The sequence below is a fragment of the Scyliorhinus canicula genome, chromosome 24, assembly GCF_902713615.1.
Source record: "Scyliorhinus canicula chromosome 24, sScyCan1.1, whole genome shotgun sequence".
NCBI lineage: Eukaryota > Metazoa > Chordata > Chondrichthyes > Carcharhiniformes > Scyliorhinidae > Scyliorhinus > Scyliorhinus canicula.
Window position 1 is genome coordinate 16,840,126 of NC_052169.1, and position 27,387 is coordinate 16,867,512.

Below are 27,387 nucleotides of genomic sequence, written 5' to 3' on the forward strand. Positions count from 1 at the left end.
AAGGAACACTAGTTCACTGGGCGGCACGGTAGTACAGTGGTTAGTACTGTTGATTCACAGCTCCAGGGTCCCAGGTTCAATTCCCGGCTTGGGTCACTGTCTGTGTGGAGTCTGCACGTTTTCCCCCGTGTCTGCGTGGGTTTCCTCCGGCTGCTCCGGTTTCCTCCCACAAGAACCGAAAGACGTGCTGTTAGGTGAATTGGACATTCTGAATTCTCCCTGTGTACCCGAACAGGCGCCAGAGTGTGGTGACTGGGGGATTTTCACAGTTTCTTCATTGCAGTATAAGCCTACTTGTGACAATAAAGATTATATTATGTAGCAAAAATGAAGTCAATGGGAATCAGCCAACAAACTCTCCACCGGTTGGAGTCATGCCTTGGGATATTGTTTCTCCGGGGAAGTTACTGCTAGGTCCAACCATCTTCAGCTGCTTCATCAATTACCTTACTGGCATTGGGCAGTCAGAAGTGGGGATGTTCACTGACGATTGCACACAGCGCTCAGTCCCAACTGTAGAGCCTCAGGTATTGAGGTAGCCCGTGCCCACATGCAACAAGATTTGGACAGCATTCAGGCTTGGTCTGATATAAGGCCAGTCACATTCCCATCACACAAGTGCCTAGCAATGACCATCGGCAACAACAATAGTGAATCTAACCATCTCCCCATAACAATAAACATCACCGGAGGCGAACCCCATCAACATCCTGGGGCAGGGGAGGGCTTACCATTGACTACAAAGCGACAATTTAAATGCCGTGTCCACAAGAGGTCAGCGGCTGGGAATTCTGCTGCACGTAACTCACCTCCTGACTCCCCAAGCCTGTCAACCATCTTGTCAGGAAAACAAAGGTAGTTTTAAGGGATTTATATTTGTATTGGTAAGTATTAGAAATAAGGTAAAGCTTTAAGTAGGTTCAATTTAGTGTTTCTGTGTAAGGAAGGGTAAAGCTATAGTTAGATCCATGCTGGAAAATGGTGTTCGTATGTGGGGGGGGGGTTTAGTTCCAAATCAAACTGTGCTTCTAAGAGAGGTTACAGTGTGAAAAGTAAATATGTTGGCAGAAACATATGGTCAGTACTGAGAAACTGGGGGCCCTTTTCAGGTAGAAAGGCGTTTGGAATTTAGTTTTAGCTGAATTTGTTTGCAGTTGGAGATAGGACACTGGGGAGTGAACATCTCTCAATTCTGCCAGAAGAAAGCTGGACGTGTCAAGGGGCCTGCAAAAGGCAGACTTCTCAAAGAACCAGAAAGAATGTCTTAGGAAGACTGAAGTTAAGAGAACAGAGACCAAGAAGCAGAACAAGGCATTGTTCAGGAGAATTCAAGGGAAAAGCAGAAAACGTGTTGCGAGTGAATGTGAAAGCTGCAGTAATCAGATTTAAAGTGGGAAGCAGACTTCAAAGATAAATCAAAAGTTTGATGCCATCTTAAAACAATCTGGGAATCAATAGCTAAAGTAACTGAAGAATTGGTACAACAGTCAAGACAAAGAAATATTGAAGGAGGAGTTGTAAAACCTGGAGGCTGGATTTTCTGTTAAATATGGGGCGGAAACTTTGTTTGAAGGGTAGTGTGGAAAACCTGGAATGGTTTGTAATGCATTGCTGTGGAAGAAGATCTTAAAATGTGCCTTTTTGGGAGTGGAGTTTGGAAACTCCTGGGGGATTTTGAGAAGAAATCCCTAGAAAGTCTCTCGGATTCAGAGCAGAGATGTGTCTTGCCACAGCCAGTCTGTGTGTTTAAAGGGGACTTTGTGTTACTGATACCATTATAGCCCATGTTTACCTTAAAATCTGTGCATTTTTCTGAAGCTAAGGAAAGCTAGTATTGCATGTTAAAGCAGCTTTTCATGTTTAATGTTCTTTTTCTTGTCGAGACTAATTAGCAGTCCTGCGACTGCTAATTAGGGGCTGGTTTAGCTCACTGGGCTAAATCGCTGGCTTTTAAAGCAGACCAAGCAGGCCAGCAGCACGGTTCGATTCCCGTACCAGCCTCCCCGGACAGGCGCCGGAATGTGGCGACTAGGGGCTTTTCACAGTAACTTCACTGAAGCCTACTCGTGACAATAAGCGATTTTCATTTTCGTTTCATTTAATACGTTATCTTCAAAAAAAAAGTAAAAGTTAATCTTTTGAGCGAGGGCTACATTCTGGGAGCTTCCTGTCCAGTTATAGCATCAACTGGGACACTAACAATCTAAAAGGCATAAGTCAAGAGTGTGATGGAATACCTTCCACATTCCTGGATAAGTGCAGGTCCAACAACATTCAAGAAGCCTGACACCATCCAGGACAAAACAACCCACTTTTAGCACTCTATCCACCACCCTCAACATTCACTCCCTCCACCACCGGCACACAGTGACAGCATAATGCACCATAAACAGTATGCACAGCAGCAATTCATCAAAGACCCTTCGACAGGGCCACCCAATCTTGCAAGTTCTGCCACATAGAGGGAGTAAGTGCAGGCATGTAGAAACACCAACACTTGTATGTTCCCTCCATGTCAAACATAGAACATAGAACAGTACAGCACAGAACAGGCCCTTCGGCCCTCAATGTTGTGCCGAGCCATGATCACCCTACTCAAACCCACGTATCCACCCTATACCCGTAACCCAACAACCCCCCCCATTTAACCTTTACTTTTTTTAGGACACTACGGGCAATTTAGCATGGCCAATCCACCTAACCCGCACATCTTTGGACTGTGGGAGGAAACCGGAGCACCCGGAGGAAACCCACGCACACAGGGGGAGGACGTGCAGACTCCACACAGACAGTGACCCAGCCGGGAATCGAACCTGGGACCCTGGAGCTGTGAAGCATTTATGCTAACCACCATGCTACCCTGCTGCCCAAACACCAAACGGATTTGGAAATCTATCACTGTTCCTTCACTGCCGCTGGGTCAAAATCCTGGAACATCCTCTCTCAACAGCACGGTAGGAGTACCTACACCACAAGAACTACAGCAGTTTTCCCAAACCTTCCCAAGGACAACTAGGGATTGGTGATAAATGCTGGCCTTGCTAGCAACAACAACCCTTGAATGAATTAAAGAAATCTTTGCTACACAAGTTGACTACAACTTTAAATGTTCCGATTTATTTGATGCAGACACAAAGCAATGCCAGAAAAACAGAAAGCCGTACAAATATAATTAAAGAAAGGTTGGGTAACGCATACCTGAGGAGAGGACTTGGCTGTTGAGTTGCCGAGGCCAAGTTTTCCATAATCTCCATCGCCAAATGCCCAAACCATCATCCCATCAGTGGAGACAGCCAAAGTGTGATTCAAACCACATGCAACCTGGAACAGAAAACCTGGCAATGTAAACTATGTAGAAAGACACCAGAATCCAATTATAATAGACAGAATAAACGGAACGACAAACTAACATCACTTTCGATTTGTCATTTACTTTTTCCCATTTTACCAAATTTCTCCCACCCCATCCCATCGATTCCGGCTCGGGTGACTGTGCCGAGTCTGCACGTTCTCCCAGTGTCTGCGTGGGTTTCTCGGTGTGCTCCAGTTTCCTCCCACAGTCCACAGATTTGCAGGTTAGGTGGATTGGTCATGCCAAATTGCCTTTAGGGGTGGGGCTGCAGAAATAGGGTGAGGAATTGGGCCTAGGTAGGGTGCTCTTTCAAAGGATCGGTGCAGACTCGATGGGCCGAATGGCCTCCATCTACACCAAAAGGGTTCTATGGGGGAGACTCTTTGGTATTAAGGTTTATTGGCTATTGATACCTTTGCTAGGGTGGAGTGCACAGCTTTTAATCACTCGACTGAACCTCACCCGAGTGTCTATCATCCAAGGCCAGCTCCAGCAGTTCATAGGGGTATTAACTATTTTAATGGTATATGTGAAGACTTTGAAAACAGAACAAGTACAACCTTTTACTTTTTTCTAACAAGGCCCAAGTTCATTTTTAGAATATCAACATTCCTGGTTAGAGAATATTGTTTTAAACCTAGTTCCTCTTTAGGTAGCATGTGGTTAGCACTGTTGCTTCACAGCACCAGGGACCCGGCTTGCGTCACTGTCTGTGCGGAGTGTGCATGTTCTCCCGTGTCTGCGTGGGATTCCTCAGTGTTCCGGTTTCCTCCCACAAGTCCCGAAAGATGTGCTGTTAGATCATTTGGACATTCTGAATTCTCCCTCTGTGTACCCGAACAGGCGCCGAATGTGGAGACTAGGGGCTTGTCACAGTAACTTAATTGCAGTGTTAATGTAAAGCTACTTGTGACACTAATAAAGATTATTATAAAAATTTCTGTTTTTCCATCTCCCTTTGCTCAGCTCCTTTAAGATCTACTTAAAAAAAAAACATCGCTTTGACCAAACTTGCAATCTCCTGCTTCTCTCATCTGCTAAAACTCCTCATTGTCGCAGGATCATCTGGGGACTCGAAAATCTGTTCACTTGAAAATTACGTTGAGGGTAAAGTTTCCACCTGATAGGGCAGCATAGTGGCGCAGTGGGTAGCACTGCAGCCTCACGGCGCCGAGGTCCCAGGTTCGATCGCGGCTCTGGGTCACTGTCCATATGGAGTTTGCACATTCTCCCAGTGTCTGCGTGGGTTTCGCCCCCACAGTCCAAAGATGTGCAGGCTAGGTGGATTGGCCACGCTAAATTGCCCCTTAATTGGAAAAATTAATTGGGTACTCAATTTATTTTTTAAAAGTTTACACCCGATCAACTGGCTAATTAGGGAAAAGAACCTGCAAATTCTCAAATCCTAAAGATTCTGGAATGACACCGTTTGTGCCCCTGAAGTGATACGACAAGTTTAGAAATTCCAGAATATGGATTGGCTCATTGCGCATGTCCAGTATTCTCTGTTTATGGCCTGATAATTTGACTGGATAAAGACAAACACCAATATATGTAGCATTTATCTATCATCTTCAGATTACGTAATTATTGTGAAGGCGTGATTCTTTAAGACTTAATATCATACCTGCCCAACTTGATAGCCTTCTAATGCTGCTACTCTCTCGGGCAGCTTTTTGTTGGATGTGTTACCGAGTCCCAAACGACCATAGTCACCATTTCCAAACGTGAACAACTTCCCATCCGCAGTAACGACTGCTGAATGCTTAAAGCCACATGACATCTGTAACAGAAACAAAGTGAAGGCGGTACTCAGCAGAGTGCATATTCCGCCACGCTGTGCTAACTCAACATTATTACAATTACTCAGCTCTTCTTTGCTATTCGCTGCCTGGTTTATGGTCAGTAACTACAAAACAGAAGAAAATAAACCTTTTAATTGAGAACTCTCTCTCTCACACTGAGGAAGCTTCAGGCCACCCACACCCAATAATCTGCTCTGAAAACTCTGCTCGCACCAACAGTATCTGAGACAATCCACTATGTCCTAAAACAATCAACAACATTCTGAAGAAAAGTCAATTTGCTCCCATCTCCAAATGATAATGGATCCTTCAAAAAGTTCCGGTGGGGGTGGGGGGGCTATATTTTATTAATTTTTTGCATCTCACACCACCACCTCCACCATCTGTTGAAGAGTTGGTTGGCACCACTCGAACCTGGGACCCTGGCGCTGTGAAGCAACAGTGCTAACCACTGTGCTACCGTGCCGCCCTTGTGAGGTTCGAGTAGGGGCGTGCCCAATGTGGAGGTTTGACATGGACCTCTTAGCCGATGAGGTCTTCTGCCAGAAAACACCACAGGCCATAGGTGAGAACGTTACTAATAACCAGAATGGGGAAGCCTCACCTTCCATGCTCAGGGAGGCACTGAAGGCTGTGATGATTCGGAGGTAAATCATAGCCTACAAGGCTCAGAGACAGAGACGAGAGGGAGGCTAGGCAACAACTGATCGACTACATTCTGGAAGTCAACAAAGTATTCCGAGTCACCAACTGTAGAGCTCCTGGCGGGAGTACAAAAAGCAACAAATGGGCTTTAACCTGCAATCCACTAGGAGAGCAGTGCATCAACTCTGTCAGACACAGGGGACCTTCTATGAACACTGAGAAAAAGCTGGCCGCCTACTGGCTCACCAGCTGTGAAAGCAGGCAGCCACGAGAGAGATAGCTCAAGTGAAGCAGAAGCAGGCTGATAACCAGGCAAAACAGGTCAACCGAGCGTCTGAGACCTTCTACCGAGGGCTGCACACGCCAGTCGTGGGGGACGATAGGGGAGGGAAACTGGAAGCACCAAGGACTGGGAGAGATCATGGAGAGCATCAGCTCCATGCAGGCGGGGAAAGCTCTGTTCTCTAGGATGCCAAACTTTCTTCAGTGTTGCTGTATTTGCACCCATCCAGGCAGGTGGAGAATATTCTATTACACTCCAGATTCATGATTTGTAGTTGAGAGAGTGTTTCTGCAGCATCACGATTAAGCCACTCACTGTAGAACACCTAACCTTTTGCCCTGTTCTTGTCGACATGGGACTGGATTTTATGGGCCAATGTAAAACACAGCGTGATGATGCAGGGTCAGCAATCCGAAGAATCATGCCAGTTCCCTTTGAAACAGAAGGTGAGCGAATCCTGAAATTGGATGCCCGCCCACCATCACGCAAGAGCCAATTAAGCTCATTACAAACCTGCAATTTTCCGTGGCCCATTCCATTTTGCGAAGGTGCACAGGAAAACGTTGGGATTGAGCTGTGCCAGTTATGTGGGAACAAGGGCACAATGAAGGGGCGGTAAACAGGTCCACGTAGCAGCAGAGTCTCCAGCTGAAGGCAGCTGGCTGTTTGCATACTTGATTTGTTTAGTTTTTAAAGGCTGACAGAATAATTGAGTGTTAAGAGGACAGCATGCCTTTAAATTGGTGGCCAGGGCTGACTCCAAGTTCACAGCCTAACCCATTGGGTGTCCTGCCCTGGACATTCGATTTGCCATGGAGCCCCCCTTACATCATTTTAATTAGCATGCACTTCCACTAACGGCCGCTCATTAACTAGTTGACACTTACATAGATCCACAGAAGATAGGAGCAGGAGGAGGCCTTTTGGCCCTTCAAGCCTGCTCTGCCATTCACCACAATCATGGCTGATCATCCAACTCAATAGCCTAATCCTGCTTTCTCCCCATAACCTTTGATCCCATTCTCCCCAAGTGCTATATCCAGCTGCCTCTTGAATATATTCAATGGTTTAGCCTCAACCACTTGCTGTGGTAATGAATTCCACAGGCTCACCACTCTTTGGGTGAAGAAATGTCTCCTCATCTCTGTCCGAAATGGTTTACCCTGAATCCTCAGAAAGTGACCCCTGGTTCTGAACAACCCCCCCATCCATTCCCTGCAACCTGCCTTTAAGCATAACGTCCGGCCCATAAAAATAAATATTTACACTTTGGACACAAAGGGAGTGCACGGTTCTCAGTCAATGTTGTGAGCAATCAGCGCACACCTCACTTCACTCGCCCTCGCTTTGCGTGCGAATCACTTCAGTCGCACCGGTAGGAAAAACTATGCGGACTGATACCCGTAACCCTGCGCGTGGGCAGCGGTCAACAAAATGCCTCGTGGGCCGCGGCTCAGAACTCAGATGGGCCACATGCGGCCTGCGGAAGCCATAGAATCATAGAATTTACAGTGCAGGAGGCCATTCAGCCCATCGAGTCTGCACCGGCTCTTGGAAAGAGCATCCTACCCAAGGTCAACAACTCCACCCGATCCCCATAACCCAGTAACCCCGCCCAACACTAAGGGCAATTTTGGACACTAAGGGCAATTTATCATGGTCAACCCACCTAACCTGCACATCTTTGGACTGTGGGAGGAAACCGGAGCACCCGGAGGAAACCCACGCACACACGGGGAGGATGTGCAGACTCCGCACAGACAGTGACCCAAGCCGGAATCGAACCTGGGACCCTGGAGCTGTGATGCGATTGTGCTATCCACAATGCTACCGTGCTGCCCATCGCTGCATTATGAAAATCGCTTATTGTCACGAGTAGGCTTCAATGAAGTTACTGTGAAAAGCCCCTAGTCGCCACATTCTGGCGCCTGTCTGGGGAGGCTGGTACGGGAATTGAACCGTGCTGCTGGCCTGCTTGAAAAGCCAGTGATTTAGCCCAGTGAGCTAAACCAGCCCCTACAGAACCCCTACAAACCAGCCCCATTAGACAACGAATGTGTGTCAATGACAGGATTGATCTTGTCCTCAACAGTCAATTAGCAGAATCCATTCACCTATTAATTTACAGCATCCCGATTTAATAATTTCGCGACAGATAGTCTCACCTGAACAACCTCCTCTCCCTGCAGTGCCTCAATCTGCCGGGGTCTGCGCTGCCGATCACTGTTTCCATGGCCCAGCTTCCCATAATCCCCATCACCCCAGCTGAAGACTTCACCACTTTCTGTCAGGGCCATAGAGTGACCATCGGATCCACAGGAAGTCACCAGCTGAGTTACTACAAAACCTGTGGCATGCACAATAACAATCAGGATCACAAAAATGCGAATGTGGGCATTATGATTTCAACGATTAACAACAGTCTTTTATTTGTTAAGCTGTTGCAGTGCTAGATTTTGCCGAATAAGCCTTTAATTGTACCTTGCAGTGCCGAAATGACGGTCAATACATGAAGATCATCTGAATTTCCTTGGCCAAGTCGACCATAGCTACCCTCTCCACATGCCATCACTGTTCCATTAGCCTGGATAACAAAAGTGCAATTCTGGCCACAAATAACCTGCGGATAGCAAATTACTTAAATAAAATTACTTAGAATGTGCAAGTGGCCATGTTTTGACAAGTGCCACATTTTGCTTTCAATCAATTATTCATTAAAAAAAGTGGGGACTGCAAGGTGGTGCAGTGGTTAGCACTGCTGCCTCATGCCGCAGAGGACCCGGGTTCACTGTCAGTGGGGAGTTTCCACATTCTCCCCGTGTCTGCGTGGGTCTCACCCCCACAACCCAAAGAGATATGCAGGTGGCTGAATTGGCCACGCTAAATTGTTCCTTAATTGGGAAGAAAAAGAATTGGGTACTCTAAATTTATATTTTAAAAAAACAGCAGTGATCCAAAAATTTTTTTTTTTTTTTTTAAATTTAGATTACCCAATTATTTTTTCCAATTAAGGGGCAATTTAGCGTGGCCAATCCACCTACTCTGCACATTTTTGGATTGTGGGGGCGAAACCCACGCAGACACGGGGAGAATGTGCAAACTCCACACAGACAGACAGTGACCCAGAGCCGGGATCGAACCTGAGACCTCAGCGCCGTGAGGCGGTTGTGCTAACCACTAGGACACCGTGCTGCCCTGTGATCCAAAAATTAAGATGGGAAAGATCAATTTCTGCCAGCTTGCTCTATCTAAAATGAGCGTTTACTGTTAAGTGTTCAATGATTGTCTCATTTATGTTAAGTGTTCAATGATTGACACTGATATCTAAAGGGGCTTCAGGTGGACTCTGAAGCTTGTGATGATCTGTAGAGTTCTGTGCAGAGTGAGTTTGAACCATTAAAGGTGTGTTGGTGAAAAAGGAGCTGAACTCTTGCCTCTTCATACCACAGCATCTAGTACATGTTAACATTTACTACCATTTTAAAATCACAAATACCATCTGTCATATTAATAATAGGAGGATCATGAAACAGTCTGCCCTCCAATATGTACAAAAAGTAAATTTGTTGCAGTATCAACACAATATAAATGTCACGTTAGTTTGGATAAAGACACTTAGGAGTCTAATGATTTAGTGCTTAAAGAATGGAGGTCAAGAGCTCGTTGCAAATATTTATAGCAATTCCCTGCTTTAGGTTCTCCTTTAATTTTAACGCAAATTCAAAAAGGTCAAACTAATTACTTCAGTATACCTGCTGAGCTTGTGAAAACGAAGGAGCAACAGTTGGTACCATAACGTTTCTTCCAGCCTCCGCCAACTGCCCGTGGCGCCCTGCTCCCCAGAGATAGACATCACATTTTCCGCCCAGGTGCCAGTCCTAAACAAGTTTGACAGATAGGTTTTAACCTTCACAGCACCGTTAAACACAGGGCTGAAGTATACTTGCAAAAATAAGTGATTACCTCCGGCCTAGATGATGCCCAGGACATAATTTGCTCATCCATTCCAGTAAACCACTTACTATTGTCCTGTAGTTGAAAGAAATGACAGTATACATGAAGCATATGCAGGAAGTCTTGATACGGTGCCTCCTTTGTAAAAGTGCACTTTTACACAGACTTGTGATGAAGTCAGTGTGTGAGCAGTTTAAGTTCCATTATTGAATAAGGACCTCAGAATACTGGTAAATTAGCAAACTCGTAGACAAATCTAATCTTTTCGAATCAGCAAACCATTTGCATTATCAATGGATGCAATTTTGTCAGTCCAGAGGAAGAATTTAATGTCCACCCTCTGAAGTTTGGAAGTAGGGAGACATTTAACTGGGCAGGAAGGTGACAGGTGGAGACTCCACCATCTTCCCACCTCTGCCGATTAAATCTGGGGAGCGAAAGGTCATGACAGGCCTTCCCCGCACCTCCTACCAATTGAGGCCCTCAAGTGATCAATTCATACCCACTTGGTATTAACTCAGCAATGTTTGGGGGGGGGGGGGGGGGGGGGGAAGAGAGAGAGAGAGAGAGAGAGAGAGAGAGAGAGCGCGAGAGAGAGAGAATCTCCCCCCCCAACCCATCATCAGACAACACATAGCCTTGGGTGGGTGTTGTACTGGGAGTTGCCACCACCTCCCAGTGGTGCTGTCTTTCAATAGAACCGCCGGCCTCTCTTTGACCAGTGGCTCTTGATAATCAGAACTTTTCATCCCCTCGATCCCTGGCCGCAGGGGAAAGCCTGCCACTGGCCTGTTACGTGCCTGAGTGACACGTGATGCAACAGGTTTTCCCTGAAAGAGGTGATGTGCTGCTCTTGCCGGCTCTCCAGACAGTTACTAGAACCAGATTGTCTTCAATAAATACTCCCCAATTTCTCAAAGGGTGACGTCGACAACAGTGCAACATTCACTCAGTCCTGCATTAAAAGTGTCGGTCTGGATTTTAAGCCTTGAACCCACAACCTTCTGACTTAAAAGGCAAGAATGCTGCCAACCAAAGAACAGATGACTCAGGCTTCAGAGGAACATAGAAGCAGCAAGCAGCCATCTGTGCCTTCGCGCCTGCTCCGCCATTCAATATCATGACTGAACTGGTAGTGATCTCAGCTCCACTTTCCTGCCTGCTTCTCCCATAACGTTGGATTCCATCGCCTAATAAGAGAGGCATCTATCTTTTTAGGGGCTAGTTTAGCACAGGACTAAATAGCTGGCTTTTAAAGCCGACCAAGGCAGGCCAGCAGTACGGTTCAATTCCCGTACCAGCCTCCCCGAACAGGCGCCGGAATGTGGTGACTAGGGGCTTTTCACAGTAACTTGATTTGAAGCCTATTTGTGACAATAAGCGATTTTCATTTCATTTCAATTAGCCTGAAGAAAGGCAAGACCAGCTAGTCATTATTACATTGCGAATGTTTGGGAGTTTTCTGTGGACAAATTGGCTGCAGCATTATGAAAATACTTTACAAAAGTACTTATGACATCCTGATGTTGCAAAAGATGCTAAGTAAATGCAATTTTTTTCTTTTGCATCGGCCACCTGTGAAACAAGAACTCGGCTCTTCCGCGCCATGAGGCAGCGGTTTTAACCGTGGCGCCACCCTAATGAATACAGGGACGATGGGTGATCAGGACTTGGCGAGAGTTAGGACACAGGTGGAGTTTTAGGTGATCTCAAATGTACACAGGATGGAAGTGGGAGGCCAGGCTGAAGTGAATGAGTCAGAATAGTCAGATGTTAAAGGTCGCAAAGGAATGGATGAGGGTCTCAACACCTGAACCGAAGCAAGGTGGAGTCAGGGGAAGCATTGGAGATAAAAATAGGTGATATTTCTGATGGCGTGGATATATGGGTGGAAGTTCATCTCGGCATCAAATATGGCACCAAGGTTGCAAATGGTCTGGTTTAGACTCTGACATTTGGCTACATGAGGAACGGAGACAGTAGCTCGGGAGTGAAGATCGTGGCTTGGACTGAAGGCAACTGAAACAAGGGATTAGATGATTGGTGGAGTAACAGAAGCATGTTTCAGCATTATCAAGAGCCACTGGTCAAAGAGAGGCCGGCGGTTCTATTGAAAGATAGCACCACTGGGAGGTGGTGGCAACTTCCAGTACAACAGCATTAAAAAAAAAATCTTTGTTTGAGTTGCCTGTACCTGGACATAATCCAGGACACAGCAGTCCACTCGATCCATCCACTGCCATAAATATCTGCTCCTTACATCACTGATACAGTGTGTCCCATATACAAGAAACACTGCAACAACTCACCAAAGCTCCTTCAAGAGCACCTTTCAAATCCACAACCTCTACTGCTTAGAAGGGCATGGGAACACTATCGTCGGCAACTTCACCTGCCAACTTGTATATCATTCTTATTTGAAATTATGTTGCCCTGCATTCACTGCGGCTGGGCCAGGATCCTGGAATTCCCTTCCCGAGGGAATTTGTTAATTTGGAAGAGATCACTTTTGCAGAATGAGGTCATGTTGATCTGACGAGGCTTTGCCACCAAATCACTTTCTCCTATCTCAATGGAGGCCCGTTGTGCATTGGTGGCTGCTATCAAATGAGTAGCAGTCGCTGCTAGTCATCTCAAACTCTCCAGCTACACCAGGCAGGCTGCAGTGATTGAAGGCACTGGCTCACCATGACTTCTTCAAGGTTAATTAGTGATGAGCAACAAATGCAGGCTCAGCCTGTAACGCACTTATTCCACAAAATAATTCAAATTAATCTATTAATCCTATTCAAGTTGTCTTGTCTATCCAGCTTTGCACCCCAAATATATTAAACGCTTTTGTAATGATATACAGGCACCCGGTTAATTCTTTCCCCTCCTACCCCACCAATTCCTCACACAAACCTGATGAGCTGTCTAACTCACCATCACATGAGACAGTTCTTCTTCAGGTACAGGCTCTAGGTCTGGAACGGTGAAACATTCTGGGAATTGCCCTCCTTTTGCCAACGCTTCCGCTGCCTTAATAGTGGTGGAGAAACATTCCAACCAGGACCACTCGGAGGAGTTCCAGTTGGCGGGGTCGGCAGGACAATTAGTATGATGAGGCGGTACCGGTGGGTTGCACAACAGCCGATCCAGTTGAAGGCCGACAGCTAATGAAGCGAGACACTGCATGTAAGGGCTGTGGACAAGTTGGTCCCCACATATAACATGAGGCTGTAAGGAAAAATATGACAATTATTGATAGCAAAGTCTTTCACAGACGGACAGGTTTTGGTACACAAAATTGGCAGCTTAGTTCTAATCCCAATCATGCTGTTTTTATTACCTTTTCATATGCGTACTGCTCCTGCAACATTATTGGCAATCTTTCGAGGAAGGTCCTCATGCATGGTGCCATGTTTAGTCCAATAACTCCTTGTTTTTTCAGTGAGGTTCTACATGTTGCTAGAACATGGTTTGCAGTTATCCATTCAGTTGGGCAGTTCACCACTAACACATCCTATCAATCAAAGCAAAGAAGCAGTCATGATGGTGCACTTTCCACACAGAAGTAACTAAATCATTGTATTTAGGCTACTGCTCTGAACGTTTACATGCCAAACATTGGGGGGCGGAGGCTGTCACTTCCTGACCCCCACATAGCCTGCCCACCATCTACATGGCACAATTCAGGATTGCCTGGATGAGTGCAGCTTCAACAACACAAGAACCTCAACACCATCCAAGGCAAAACAGTCCTGTTCGATTGCTATTCCCTCCCACAAACATTCAATCCCTCCACCACCAAGAACAGTGGCAGCCGTGTACCATCTGTCATGGATTTGCCTAGTAACAGCAGTAACACAACTTGAACAAGACATAATAGAAATAGGAGCAGATAGAAACCTGCCTAGCAACAGCAGTAGTTTGTAACCCAAAGGCCGGATGAGATGCACTTCTCCGAGTAACGAGATTAGAAGGTATTTAGATAGAATCAGATGTGAATAGTTCTTTTTAGTATAATCAGCTACCTAGACAATTAGGAGATCAAGGAGGTATACACATGCTAACGTCTAGAGTCAAGGAACTTGATGGGGCAGACAGACAAATATACAGAAGGCAGATCAAAGTGGAACAAAGGTACAATTGGCAGGCCCTCAGAAGCAAGGGAGGCCAGTTGACATCTCAGAAGCAGACAAGCCAGTTTCCAGCCTGGAGGCCAAGTTCTACATCTAACCGCCTCTAGGTCTTGGAGCCAAGTTAGTGCAGAAAGCTGGTGTAAAGATGTTTGCTGGACCAGGACAAGACGTTTCCCAGAGTTGATTATCCTCCCTGTATTGTGCGGTGACTAGAAGCTGTTTTTTAAAAAACTTACATATTTATTTAATTTGGACGTTGTTCAGGGAAAATTAAATGAAAAAATGAAAATGAAAAGTGCTTATTGTCATGAGTAGGCTTCAATTAAGTTACTGTAAAAAGCCCCTAGTCACCACATTCTGGCACCTGTTCGGGGAGGCTGTTACGGGAATCGAACCGTGCTGCTGGCCTGCCTGGGTCTGCTTTCAAAGCCAGCGATTTAGCCCAGTGTGCTAAACAGCCCCAGGCTGGGAAGTCTTAAGGAGTTCAGGGGTCGTAGATATATTTTAGAACAAGGGGGTATGTTCTACATAAACAATGTGTTTAGTAACGCATATACTTAATTGTCTTAGCGCGGGAGAGTCTTGTTCATGTGCATTTGTCTTTTCTTTCATTTAATAAATAGTCTTTAATAATTGTGACACGATGACTCGGCTGCTTATTCTCACTGGGGTTTCACTTGGATTCCTCACACCATTTCAAAAACAAAACTGTACAACTCCACAAACTGGTGTGCCAAGTTGGTATATCCTCGCAGATAGCATCAGCGTGGTTTGTGAAAGAAAATTGGGGGCTCGTCTGGGATATTAACTCCTTGAGTGTAGCGGATTTTTCACTTTTTAAACATAATGCGTGTGAGGAACAAGTGGAACCAAATAATAAAGTGTTGTATTAAGTAAGAAGGTTACAGAAATGACTCTTGATCGAGCTCTGGAAGTAGATAATATAAAGGTAGCAAGTTTGAAAAGTGTGCCTAAAACCAAACTGAAGGAATTGGCAGATAAAATTGGAAGTAGTCATCTGCAGGGGCTAGGAAGGCCGAGATAATTGGAAGCATAGCAACGCACTTAAAATACAAGAGAGATTAGCTGGATCTAATATTTCGAGAAGTGAGGACACTGAATTAGCGAAGCTTCAGGTACAAAGAGACATATAAATTAAGGAATTAGAACGTCAGGAAAGTGTCATGTGAGAGTACCTTTAAGAAATGGGTGTTTATCAAATAGCTGCAGTGATGTCAGAGTGTGGGTGGAGCTGGGCTGCTGTCTGCTTCACTTTCGTTTTTGAGAAGGCAGCTACAGTGTGTTTTAGTTTTGTTTTGAGAGCTGGATAGCTGCAGGCAACGCAAGCAGCTGTTTTAATGATCCCTCTCTACAAGCTACAGACGATCTTCAGGATTTCAAAGTAATATCGGTTTTCTGTAGAGAATTTAAACCTGCTGTCTTTCTGTAAAAAGGGTTTAATATAGGGATGTTATTAGGAAAGTTATGAAGGGTTACTTATAGAATATTGTATCTGTGGGGGTTATCGGTGTTGATAGTTGTTAAGATGTTTACTAGGGGTTTATAAAGTATTAACTGGATTCATACCTAAACATGGTTCTGTTTTAAAAGTACTTTAGATCTCTGTTTCATCACACCTGTAAAGTAGGCCCTTGTGCGCCCCATAACCAAAATCTATTAAAAGTTGTGGGTCAGGTGAACTCCATGATACTCTGAGGTTCTCTAAACCCTGGCCCATAACAAAAGGGAAAGGGAAAGAGGGGAAAGAGAAAGGGAGTACGCTCTGGAAATACAGAAGTTAGCAGTGGCAGAACAAAAAAAGGATTAAGAAAGAGAACATCAAATTAAAATGCAGTGAATTGTAGCTGGTACAACATGAGGAAGAAAGTGGTTGAACATAGAACATACAGTGCAGAATGTAGTAATCCACGGGAGGCAGGAGTTTCGTCACCACACCAATATTTATTTACAATAACGATATTACAGGAGCAGCTACAAACAGTGCTGCTAGCAGTCCAGTCAACTTAAGACTGGCTCAGAAGCCTACACAGGTGATTAAATGGGCCCCCTCAATGAGCTATCATTGAGGGAGCTCATACTCCAATTGGCCAACCAATAAAGCCAATTGGAGTTCATTACACAGAAGGAGGCCATTTGGCCCATCGAGTCTGCACCGACCCATTTAAGCCCTCACTTCCACCCTATCCCCGTAACCCAATAACCTCTCACTAAGGGCAATTTATCATAGCCAATCCACCTAACCTGCACATCTTTGGACTGTGGGAGGAAACCGGAGCACCCGGAGGAAACCCACGCACACACGGGGAGAACGTGCAGACTCCGCACAGACACTGACCAAGCCGGGAATCGAACTTGGAACCCTGGAGCTGTGAAGCAATTGTGCTAACCACTATGCTACCGTGCTGCCCTTAGATGGGAAACTAGTGGGAATTGTTCAGATATGTAAAAGTTCTCCCAAAATTAGATGGAAGAGTTGCCAAGACATTTTCTTTTTTTTTTAATGCTTTTGAGAAAATAGCTAAACAGCTGAGATAGCCACAGGATATTTGGACCCTACTCTTCCAGACTAAACCTTATAGGTAGGGCCAGTGAAGACTATACTTCCTTGTCAGGGGAAAGGTTTGGGGGACTATGAGACAGTGAAGAAAGCTATACTGGGGGGGCCAATGAACTGGTACCAGAAGCATACAAACAGAAATTTTGAGCTGTAAGAAAACAGTGTGGACAAATTTACCTTTAATTTGAAAGAGTTAAACAAAGTCACTTTGTAGTGGGTGCAAGTACTAAAATAGAAAAAAAACGTATGATGCCCTCAGAGATAATTCTGTCGTAGGAATTTAAAGATTTGTTGCCTACAATGATTAGAACTCACTGTCGCATCCTATTATGTCTTGTTCAATTTGTGTTACTTCCGTTACTAGGAAAACCATGACACAGCTACAAGATGCACTGCAGGAACTCGCCATGGTTCTTTTGGCAGCACCTTCCAAACCCACGACCACTACCATCTAGAAGGACAAGAGAAGCAGATACCTGGGAACCCCACCACCTGGAGGTTCCCCTCCAAGTCACTCACCACCCCGACTTGGGAATGCATCACTGTTCCAGGATTCTGACCCAGCGACGTTGAAAGGAATAAACTCTCCAACAGGGTATACCTGCAACCCGGAGACTGCAGCGGTTCAAGAAGGCAGCTCACCACCACCTCCTAAAGGGCAATTAGGGATGGACAATAAATCCTGGCCTAGCCAGTGACACCCACGTCCCATAAAAACGAACAAAAAGAAACATACCAATCTATGGAACCCAGTTCTTGAGCTAATTTCATAAAAGGTACATAATATCAATCTAACTGATGAAAAAATTCATATAATTACATTACACATGGAGCAATATAATCTCCTTTAAATATTTATCTTGAACAACAGAGGCAATTTTAATTGACAGCTGATACTACAGACAACAGCTCAATGTTATAAATCTCAGTTTCGCTCAGAATGTAGAGCAACATTGAGGTTGCAGGTTCATGTTCCAATCAAGTTCTCAACACCGAGTTAGATGGATTATTGAGTGCAGTGACGCATTGTTGGAGCTGTTGTCTTTCAGGCTGTCCTTAGCTACTTACTCGGGCAGGGTTGAGAAAAGTGTAGCAGCTTCCCGAGGTATCAGTCGAATGCAGGAATGGTAATCTGACTGTAATTGCCACTCCGCTGAAGCTATGACCCATTAATGTGTTATTGATGGTGGGTTTAGTGGGACTGTGGGAAAGACGGTAGCTCCAGCAATGCCTTGACCAGAGTAGACTTACCAACCAATCGGCATCCTTTTCTCCTGTTGCTCCTACTGAAATTTGGCAACTAGCGGAAACAACCTCAACCTCTTCCTAGATTAAACCCCTTCAGAATCTTGTATGGTTCAATATGATTGTCCCTCATTCTTCGAAACGCCAGGGAATATAGCTCAAATTATTCAGCCTCTCATCATATATAGCCCTCTCATTCCAGAGACTAGCTTCTGATGCCTCCAATGCAAGTCCTTCAATATGGAGACCAAAGCTGCACACAGCATTTCAAATGTGGTCTCACCAAAACCCTGTACAATTGTAATAAAACTTGTTTATTGCCGCACTACAATCCCCTCGTAATAATGACCAACAAGCTATTTATTTTCTTCATTGCCTGCTGCACACTTGTTTCATCCCTTGTTCGAGCACACCCAAGTCTCTTTGGGCATCAACATTTACAAGTTTCAAACTTAAAAAATGTATATACAGATATATATTTTTGGCTTTTCCTATATCTTACAACAAAGTGAATAACCTCTCACTTCCCACATTATGCATCATCTGCCTCCTTGTTGCTCACTCACTTGACCTGGCTACACATCTTTGCAGGCCATGTGTCCTCTCCACGGTTTATCATTCCACCCAACTTTTAAATCATCCGCAAGCTTAGATACATCTGGCCCGTCTCTTCATCCAAATCATTAATATAGATTGTTAATAGCTGAGGCCCCAGCACTGTTCCTTGTGGTAATTCACTCGTCAGTCAGACAATTTAAAAATATGCCCTGTCTATTCTCTGCTTCCTTTCTGTTTATCCATGAGCCCTTAGCTTGCCTTTTAGAAATCCGGGTATATTACATCTACTCGTTCCCCTTTATCTTCCCTACAAGTTACGTCCCTAAAATCATCTAATAAATTCTTCCATATTTCCCTTTAACAAAACCAAGTTGTCTTGTTCTAATTATACTATTGTTATGATAGGGACATATTAGGAACTTGGGTCCAGAAATGGAGTCCAAAATGTAGCAGGCAATTTATCGGTTAAACTGACTGAAAGAAAAGACTGCTGGCAGCAGATTCATTGGGATACACCCACAGCCTGAGTTACCTTGTCCCATTTAAACTTAACCTTGTTAACAGGATTCATGGTTCAGCCAGGGTGATCTACTCTAGATCCATTGTCATTTGGGACAACCTTGTTTGACAAGCCATTATCCCACTACAGTCTGATGACCCAATTGTCCGTCTAGTTGCATATGAATGGCATTGTTCTGGTCTTTGGTGTTAATGGAGGACCTTTGTTTGAAGAGTTAGGCAGAGTTTGGAGAGCACGCGAGAGAGAGAGCGCAAGCTAGAGAGATGGCTTTGGAGAAGGATTCTGAGCAAATGTCCTGAACAGAAGAAAGGTTGCTTCTGAAATGCAAGTGTTGCCTTTTCCTGTATGTGTAAGTGGAACGAAAGCTGTATTTTCATGAAAAGTGTTGATTGATGGGAACTAGTGTTAAGGTTAAGAAACCTCATGGAATTTGTTTTGTATTAGAATTGAAGCAAAGTTTAAATACTGTTTTCTTTTGTATTAATAAAGTTGGTTTATAAAATAACCATGCCCTATTTATTATCTTGTCACTCCTTGAATGAATCAAACTTTGCGCACCGCCGTAAAGTTACGCAAAGGTATGTAAAGTTTGGCGTTGTTGAGGATTGACCCTGTATCTGTAACTCTATTCTTCGCTAAGTGCATTGCTAAGACTTCATTAATAATAGATTTTGGATCATTCCCAATAAATGATGTCTGGCCTGCAGTTCCTTGTTTTCTCTCTCCTGTCCTAAAATTAGTGTTATGTGTGCCAATTTACAATCTGATGGGACCGTTCCCAAATCTAAAACTTTGGAAAATCATAGCTAGGCCATCCACTCTCTCTGCAGCTTAGACCCCAAAGGTGTAAGGAATCTATCAGTCACAGGCTTTGACGAAGAGACATCCAGACTCTAAACGTTAGCTCTGTTTTCTCTCTACAGATGCTGTCAAGACCTGCTGAGGTTTTCCAGCATTTTCTGTCTTTGTAGTCACAGGGATTTATTGTATTTTAGTCCCATAAGGTTCTCTTCTTTAAAAAATCAAATTTAGAGTAGCCAATTCTTTATTTTTCCAATTAAGGAGCAATTTAGCGTGGCCAATTCACCATCCTGGCACATCTTTGGGTTGTGGGGGTGAGACCCACGCAGGCGTAGGGAGACTGTGCAAACTCCACATGGACAGTGACCGAGGGCTGGGATCAAACTCGGGTCCTCGGCGCTGTGAGGCAGCAGTGCTAATCACCGTGCCACCCTGGTCCCATTGCTTTCTCAACAACCTTTTCTCCACTGATATTAATTACCTTAACGACCTCCCTTTTTGACCCCTGGGTTATCCTCTTTCTGGTGTGCAACCTGTGTCTTCTACTATGAAGACAGACAAAAATATTTGTTCAATGTCTCTGCCATTTCTTCATTCCCCATAATTTCTGTTTCTAAGGGACCAATGTTTAGTTACTCGGTTTTGTTTTTCCCAATGGAATGCATTTTTGTTGAACATTTAATTCTTTCTTTCAATGTTTCCCACTGTTCATTGCCTGCCATATCTTTTAGTCGATTTGCACAATGAACCATAGTTAGCCCACATACCTATCTAAATGGCTTTGTATAGTTTTAAGATTCTTATTTGTGATTGGAGTACATCATTTTCAAACGTAACATGGCATTCAAAATACTATGATCATTATTTCCCAGTAGGTGTTTTACTATGACATCAGTAATTAAGCCTGCCTCATTACACAATACTAGATCAAAGATCCCTAATGAGTCCCACAATGTACTGGCCCAGGAAATTGTCAGTAAAACATTCTGCAAACTCATCTTCTAGACTTCTCCTGCCAACTTTATTCTTCTTTTGTACTGGGACAATCAAGTCCGCCAGAATTATTAAATTGTTTACACCGACACCACCATCCTCATCTGTTACTTCATCAAAAAAGTCAAGCAAGTTAGTTACACATAATTATCCCCTATCAAATCCATTCTAGCTTTCCTTAATTATGTCACATTTTGTCCCGTATTTGTATTTCTAGAAGTTTTCTCACTATCGAGATTGAAATGGGCTAAGAATTGATAAGGAATTGATTGGAAAAGCAGATTGCTTGCCTGAGAGAAGGGAAGGCACAAAGGAAAAGAGGTGATAAGAGTGGTCTTGGATTCACTCGTGGCTTTCAAAAGGGAATTGCATAAGCACCCGAGGGGGAGAAATTGCAGGGATATGGGAAAGAGTTGAGTGAAAATCAGCTAGACGAGTCAAATGGCCTCCTTGCTGTAGCTGCTCTGTGATTCATGGCCTTTCTCCTGTCCTAAATGATTTTCTCTAACACTCCCAGCACAGAAATTCTGTCACCTTGACTCTGGTACAATCTCTACTAATCAGAGCATAATCTTTCAGTCATTGTACTACAACCCTGTGTATTTCCCTCACAATTATTCTGCCTTACCAACTTCCTCACTTCCTTCAAAAAAGTGTCTTACAAACATCCAATTGCCTCTTGCCATATCCCTTTCTGATTGATTGAGGTTGGAAAGGCTGAGCAGTGTGGGTGGAGTCTATCCAATCACATCCACATGTCCTAGTCCTACCCAAAGTTGGGGAGGTTTTGGGGCTCTTTTCTTCCGCACCATGTCAGCAATCTTGCAAATGGATTTGGAGCCCAATCCCATAGGGGGCCATATCTGGGGTGTCGGACCTGCCGGAGCTACAGACGGGGGCAGATGTTTTAGCCTTCGCCTCGCTGATTTCTCGCAGGCGGGTCTTGTTGGGGTGGAGGTCAGTTTCTCCGCCCGGTGCCTCAGTAAGGCTGGGGGCCTTAATGGCATTGCTACACCTCGAAAAAGTTAAGTTCACCTTGAGGGGCACGATTAAGGGGTTCTACAAAAGATGGCGCCCGTTCATTCTACATTTCAAGGAGTTGGTTCGCCATCAACTGTGAAGGGTAGGGTATGGAGGTGGGGTGGGTTGGAGCATGGGCGTTGTTTTCTCTTTGTACAAATTTTGTTTGGGGTGGGGTGTATTCGTTTCCTTATGCTAAAATACTTCTCAAAAAAAGATTGGAAAGGCTGGACCTGCATTCTTTGGAGCTTAGAAGACTGACAGGTGACCTTATTGAAGCTTAAGATCCTGAGGGACTCAACAGAGTGGATGCAGAAACCATGTTTCCCCCTGTGGGAGAGACTAGGACTAGGGGACAAAGATTAGAAATAAGGGGTCTCCCATTTAAGATGAAGCTGAGAAGAAATCCTTTTCCCCACAGGTTTGTGAATATTTGGAACTCTTCCTTCGAGAGCGTTGGAGGCAGGATCAATGTATATTTTTAAGGCAGATCTAAGGTTATTGGGGTTATGGGGTTGCGGCCAAAATCAGCTCAGCCATGATCTCATTAAACAACGGAGCAAGCTCGAGGGGCTGAATGGCTACCTCCTAAAATTCATATGTTCATGATATGGGGGAAAATGTTAGTAGTGTGCAATCAGATCTGATTAACACTTGCCGGAAAAAGAAAACACAAAGTAGAACCCATTACAATATCACAGCAAAAACTGAAATTTCACCTTGTTTAAAGTGTCACAGGAGATTATTCTGCGTGAAATATTCTATTTGAATGTGCGCTGTTCAGTGCGAGCACAGAAAAGGTCATTGAAAATGAATGAAGTGTTATTTACCTACTTATGTAGTTCATACATTTGGTGCCCCTTCACCCAGATGCAACCAGTGACTAAGCACAGCTGTTCCTACTCAGAATATCAAAATAAATGCAGCACTTAAAGAAGCCAAAATTGATGTGGACGCAAATGGATAATTGTCTTGTTTCAAATGGCGGTGAGGAAGAGGGGGCTGGAAGCTGGAGACGTAATTGAATTCTGCAACAGCAACCCCCCCCCCCCCCCAAACCTCACGGTATTGGGGATATTCTAGTGCCATTGGACCACTGATTTTGCGACAATCGTTTCAGTAGATTTTTAATTCTAGGTTTAAAAATAAATGTTTTTGTGGCTTTGCAAACATAAGTACTACATTGACTTTGTACAAAGACAAATGCTGGGAATGAGCCAGCTAGCTATTACACACTGTACCACATTGTTAGATCCACTCACTGACTTGTTCTGATCTTTGCTGAACAGCAAAGTTAAAATCAATCCCTTGCTAACAGCGCGGTGGATATTCCTACAATATATGGGCAGCAGTGGTTCAAGGTGGCAGCTCACCATCAGTACCACATTCCACATTCCCGCAGGCAATTGGGGATGAACAATAAACGTTGACCCAGCAACACCAACATACCACAAATGGAATATTTTTTAAAAACTGTTCCAAGATCTGTTGCGCCCTACACCCATACTCATAGAATCTACAGTGCAGAAGGAGGCCATTTGGCCCATCGAGTCTGCACCAGCCCTTGGAAAAGCGCCCTACTCAAGCCTACTCCTCCACCCTTTCCCCGTAACCCAGTAACACCACTTAACTTTTTTGGACACTAAGGGCAATTTATCATGGCCAATCCACCTAACCTGCAAATCTTTGGACTGTGGGAGGAAACCGGAGCACCCGGAGGAAACCCATGCAGACACGGGGAGAGTCTGCAGGACAGCAACCCAAGCCAGGAATTGAACCTGGGACCTTGGAGCTGTGGAGCACTTATGCTAACCACTATGCTACCGTGCTGCCCGTGTTTGTGAAGCAGTCAGTTATTAGACTGAGAGACGGTTTTTGCTCCTGTTTGGTAACTGCAATTCTCAGTATGCAAAAAAGCTCTTGTGGAACGTGTAAAAATAAGTCATAATTCCAGGCTTATGGTTCCTACCTTTGACCTGTTGGAGCATGCTGCAACGCCAACATCAGGAATCCAGGCTGTATTCTGAATAGCACCAGATCCAGTCACCACACTCTGTAGCACACTGCCATCCTGTGTTAAGAAATAGGCGAAAATGTAAATGATTAAGTATCACTGGATTATTGTTTAGAAGGTGACACATTTGTACCTACTTTTACTTAGAAACAAAGTTTGCCATAAAATCCGGGAAATTCAGATCAGCATTGACACCTCACATGGAATACCGTCAAATAGTGAACTGTTATGGGAGGAGGCAATGGTTAGAATTCTTGGGGAAGGGGCAGCACGGTGGCACAGTGGTTAGCATTGCTGCCTATGGCGCTGAGGACCCGGGTTCGAATCCCAGCCCGTGTAGAGTTTGCACATTCTCCCCGTGTCTGCGTGGGTTTCACCCCCACAACCCAAAGATGTGCAGGGTAGGTGGATTGGCCATTCTAAATTGCCCCTTAATTGGAAAAAATAATTGGGTACTCTAAATTTAAAAAAGAAAAAAAAAGAATTCTTGGGGAAATCTTAAAAGGTTTAAGCTTGAAGGTGCATATAATAAACTCAATTACTGGTTCAGGTTTGCTTCCATGTGAAGCACATTAGTAAATAGATGAAGCACATCGGTCGCGTTGTTTAAAGGCACGGTATTGAAATTGATATGCAGGTGACATCTGGTCTTCATGGCTGTGTCGAGAGGGAGGCTTGACAAAGGCATTCCAAAATCATGGTTCGATTTGGGTTTGTCACATGTACCGAGGTACAGTGAAAAGTTTTGTTCTACGTACAGTCCAGACAGAGAGTTCCTTACATGAAAAACATGACATATGATATACAATGTAAATACATAGACACAGACATTGGGTGAAGCGGTGACGCATACGGAGTGTAGTACTACTCAGTAGAGAAGATGCGTTGAGAGATCAGTTCAATCCATAAGAGGGTCATTCAGGAGTCTGGTAACAGCAGAGAAGAAGCTGTTTTATAATCTGTTAGTGCCTGTTCTTAGACTTTTGTATCTCCTACTTGATGGTTGAGGTTGGAAGAGAGAATAAGCCAGGTGTGAGGGGTCTTTGATTATGCTGCCCGCTTTCCCAAGGCAGCAGGAGGTGTAGACAGAGTGAATGGATGGTTGTGATGGACTGGACTGCGTTCATAATGCGCAAGTTGTTTCTTACGGTCTTGGGTCGAGCAGTTGCCATACTAGACTGTGATGCAACCAGATAGGATGCTTTCTATGGTGCACCTGTAAAGATTAGTAAGAATCAATGGGGACATGCCAAATTTCCTTCGTTTCCCGAGGAAGTATAGGTGTTGTTGTGCTTTCTTGGTCGCAGCGTCAATGTGGGTGGACCGGGACAGATTGTTGGTGATGTGCACACCTAAGAATTTGAAGCTGTCAACCATCTCCACCTTGGCACCATTGATGCAGACAGGGATATGACACTTCGCTACCTGAAGTCAATGACCAGCTCCTTAGTTTTGCTGACTTTGAGGGAGAGGTTGTTGTCGTTACACCACACCACTAGGTTCCCTATCTCTCTCTGACTCATTGTTGTTCGAGATCTGACCCACTATGGCCGTGTCTTCAGCAAACTTGTAGATGGACTTGGAGCCAAATTTTGCCAGAGTATAGGGAGTATAGTATGGGGCTAAGTACGCAGCCTTGCGGGGCCCCAGTACTGAGGACTATCATAGAGGAGGTGTTGTTGTTTATTCTTACTGTTTACGGTCTATGAGTCAGGAGGTCGAGGATCCAGTTGCAGAGGGAGGAGCCAAGTCCTAGGTTTTGGGGTTTTGATAGGAGCTTGGCTGGGATTATGGTGTTGAAGGTGGAGCTGTAGTGAATGAATAGGAGTCGGACATAGGAGTCCTTGTTGTCAAGATGCTCCAGAGATGAGTGTAGGGTCAGGCAGATGGCGTTTGCTGTGGACCGGTTGCGGCGGTATGTAAATTGCAGTGGATCAAAGCATTCTGGGAGTACGGAGGTGATGTGTCTCATGACCAACCTCTCGAAGTACTTCAGAATGATTGATGCCAAGGCCACCGGACGGTAGTCATTGAGGCACGTTGCCTGGTTCCTCTTTGGCACCGGTATGATGGTGGTCTTCTAGAAGCAGGTGGTAACCTCAGAATGGAGTAGGGAGAGGTTAAAGGTGTCCACGAACACACCCGCCAGTTGGTCCGTGCAGAATTGGAGTGCACGACCAGGGACTCTATTAGGACCCGTCGCTTTCCGTGGGTTCATTTTGAAGAAAGCCAATCAGACTTCGGAGGCCGTGACAGTAGGTATGCGTGTGTCCGAGGCTGGTGGAGCAGTTGACAACGGTTTGTTGGTTTCCTGCTCAAAATGAGCATAGAATGCATCGAGTTCATTGGGGAGGGGTGCGCTGTTGCTGGAGATTCTAGTCGGCTGAGAGGCCTACTCCACTGAGAGGTCCCGGAGATGGAAAGGAACTGGGTGGAAGACACAAGATAATTGGATAAAGAACCAATTGTGACACGAGGAAAATCGTTTTCATGCAGTGAGGGTTAAGACATGGACTTTAGGTGGTTAAGGCAGGGTCAATTGAGACATTTAAGAGGGAACTGGATTATTAGCTGAAAAGGGCAGATTTGCAGGGCTCCGACAAGACAATGGTACGAGGTGATTTGTTCATTCAGAGACCCAACTCAGAAAAAATGTGGCTGAGTGGCCCACTATTCCGCTGCAATAATTTAACAAATCTAAATGCTGCCCCTTGTAATGGATGGATGGATGGCTGGCTGGATAACCCCCACCCCCCCATGCAGCCGGTTTATACGGAGTACAAATTGTCTCGCAGCTCTCTGGTCCCAGCAGCGTCATGGGGAGCTGTGGCCACTGGTGGAATTGAATTCACTCCGAGAAAACTAAAGGCCGGGAGCTGGATGCAAGATAAGCCTGAGGAGTTCTTGGCAGAGCCAGGACTGGAAGCCCCAGGGATGGTGTGGGGCAGGAACAAGGGACGAGTTGCAAAGGCCAGGGTGTGAGGAAGAAAATCTAAAAAAGTGCGTCTGTAGATGAGATAACCACCGCGGCCTGAGTACAGAAATCTGTGAGGCCTCCCCACCAATTTCCAACCTCCTCCCACCAGCCTAAGAATGGAGGTTGGAACAGGAAGTGGCACTTAAGCAGTATAATTGCTGTAACAACCTCAATTGAGGCGATGGTGAACGTGCCACCAGTGGCCTCACTCATTGCCTGGAAAACCATGGCGAGGTTTTTGTCAGCTGGCCGGCAAACCCACCCATGGAGGATCGGAAAATTCTTCCAACGATTTTGGAGAGCCTTCTGGGACTATTCAACGAGAAGGAGGATTGGAAAGGATAGAAGAGATGGATGGAGAATGGAAGTAGGGGGCAAAGGAAATGAAGGGAAAGAAGACACACCAGCTTTATTTTGCCTTTTTAGCAAATACCTTAAGCATACCAAAAAGGAGCGTAGGTACAGAAAGGTCAAGTTTGGAGGTCATGGTTAAAACCATGTGATGGTTTAATTTCTTA

The 27,387-nt window shown here is 44.9% G+C and overlaps 1 protein-coding gene across 8 annotated transcripts in view; it reads right to left on the bottom strand.

The window, feature by feature from the left end:
• The window catches only part of herc1 (HECT and RLD domain containing E3 ubiquitin protein ligase family member 1), a 239,823-nt gene that overhangs the window by 23,016 nt on the left and 189,420 nt on the right, over positions 1-27,387 (bottom strand). For all 8 annotated transcript variants that reach the window (XM_038784383.1, XM_038784384.1, XM_038784381.1 and 5 more), the window contains 9 exons: positions 23,848-23,949; positions 13,371-13,544; positions 12,965-13,258; positions 10,049-10,114; positions 9,838-9,963; positions 8,567-8,705; positions 8,251-8,432; positions 4,980-5,135; positions 3,199-3,321 (listed from right to left, as the gene is read on the bottom strand). In XM_038784383.1, coding sequence (XP_038640311.1) covers positions 3,199-3,321; positions 4,980-5,135; positions 8,251-8,432; positions 8,567-8,705; positions 9,838-9,963; positions 10,049-10,114; positions 12,965-13,258; positions 13,371-13,544; positions 23,848-23,949 — 1,362 coding nt within the window. The remainder of the gene's footprint in view (positions 1-3,198; positions 3,322-4,979; positions 5,136-8,250; positions 8,433-8,566; positions 8,706-9,837; positions 9,964-10,048; positions 10,115-12,964; positions 13,259-13,370; positions 13,545-23,847; positions 23,950-27,387) is intronic.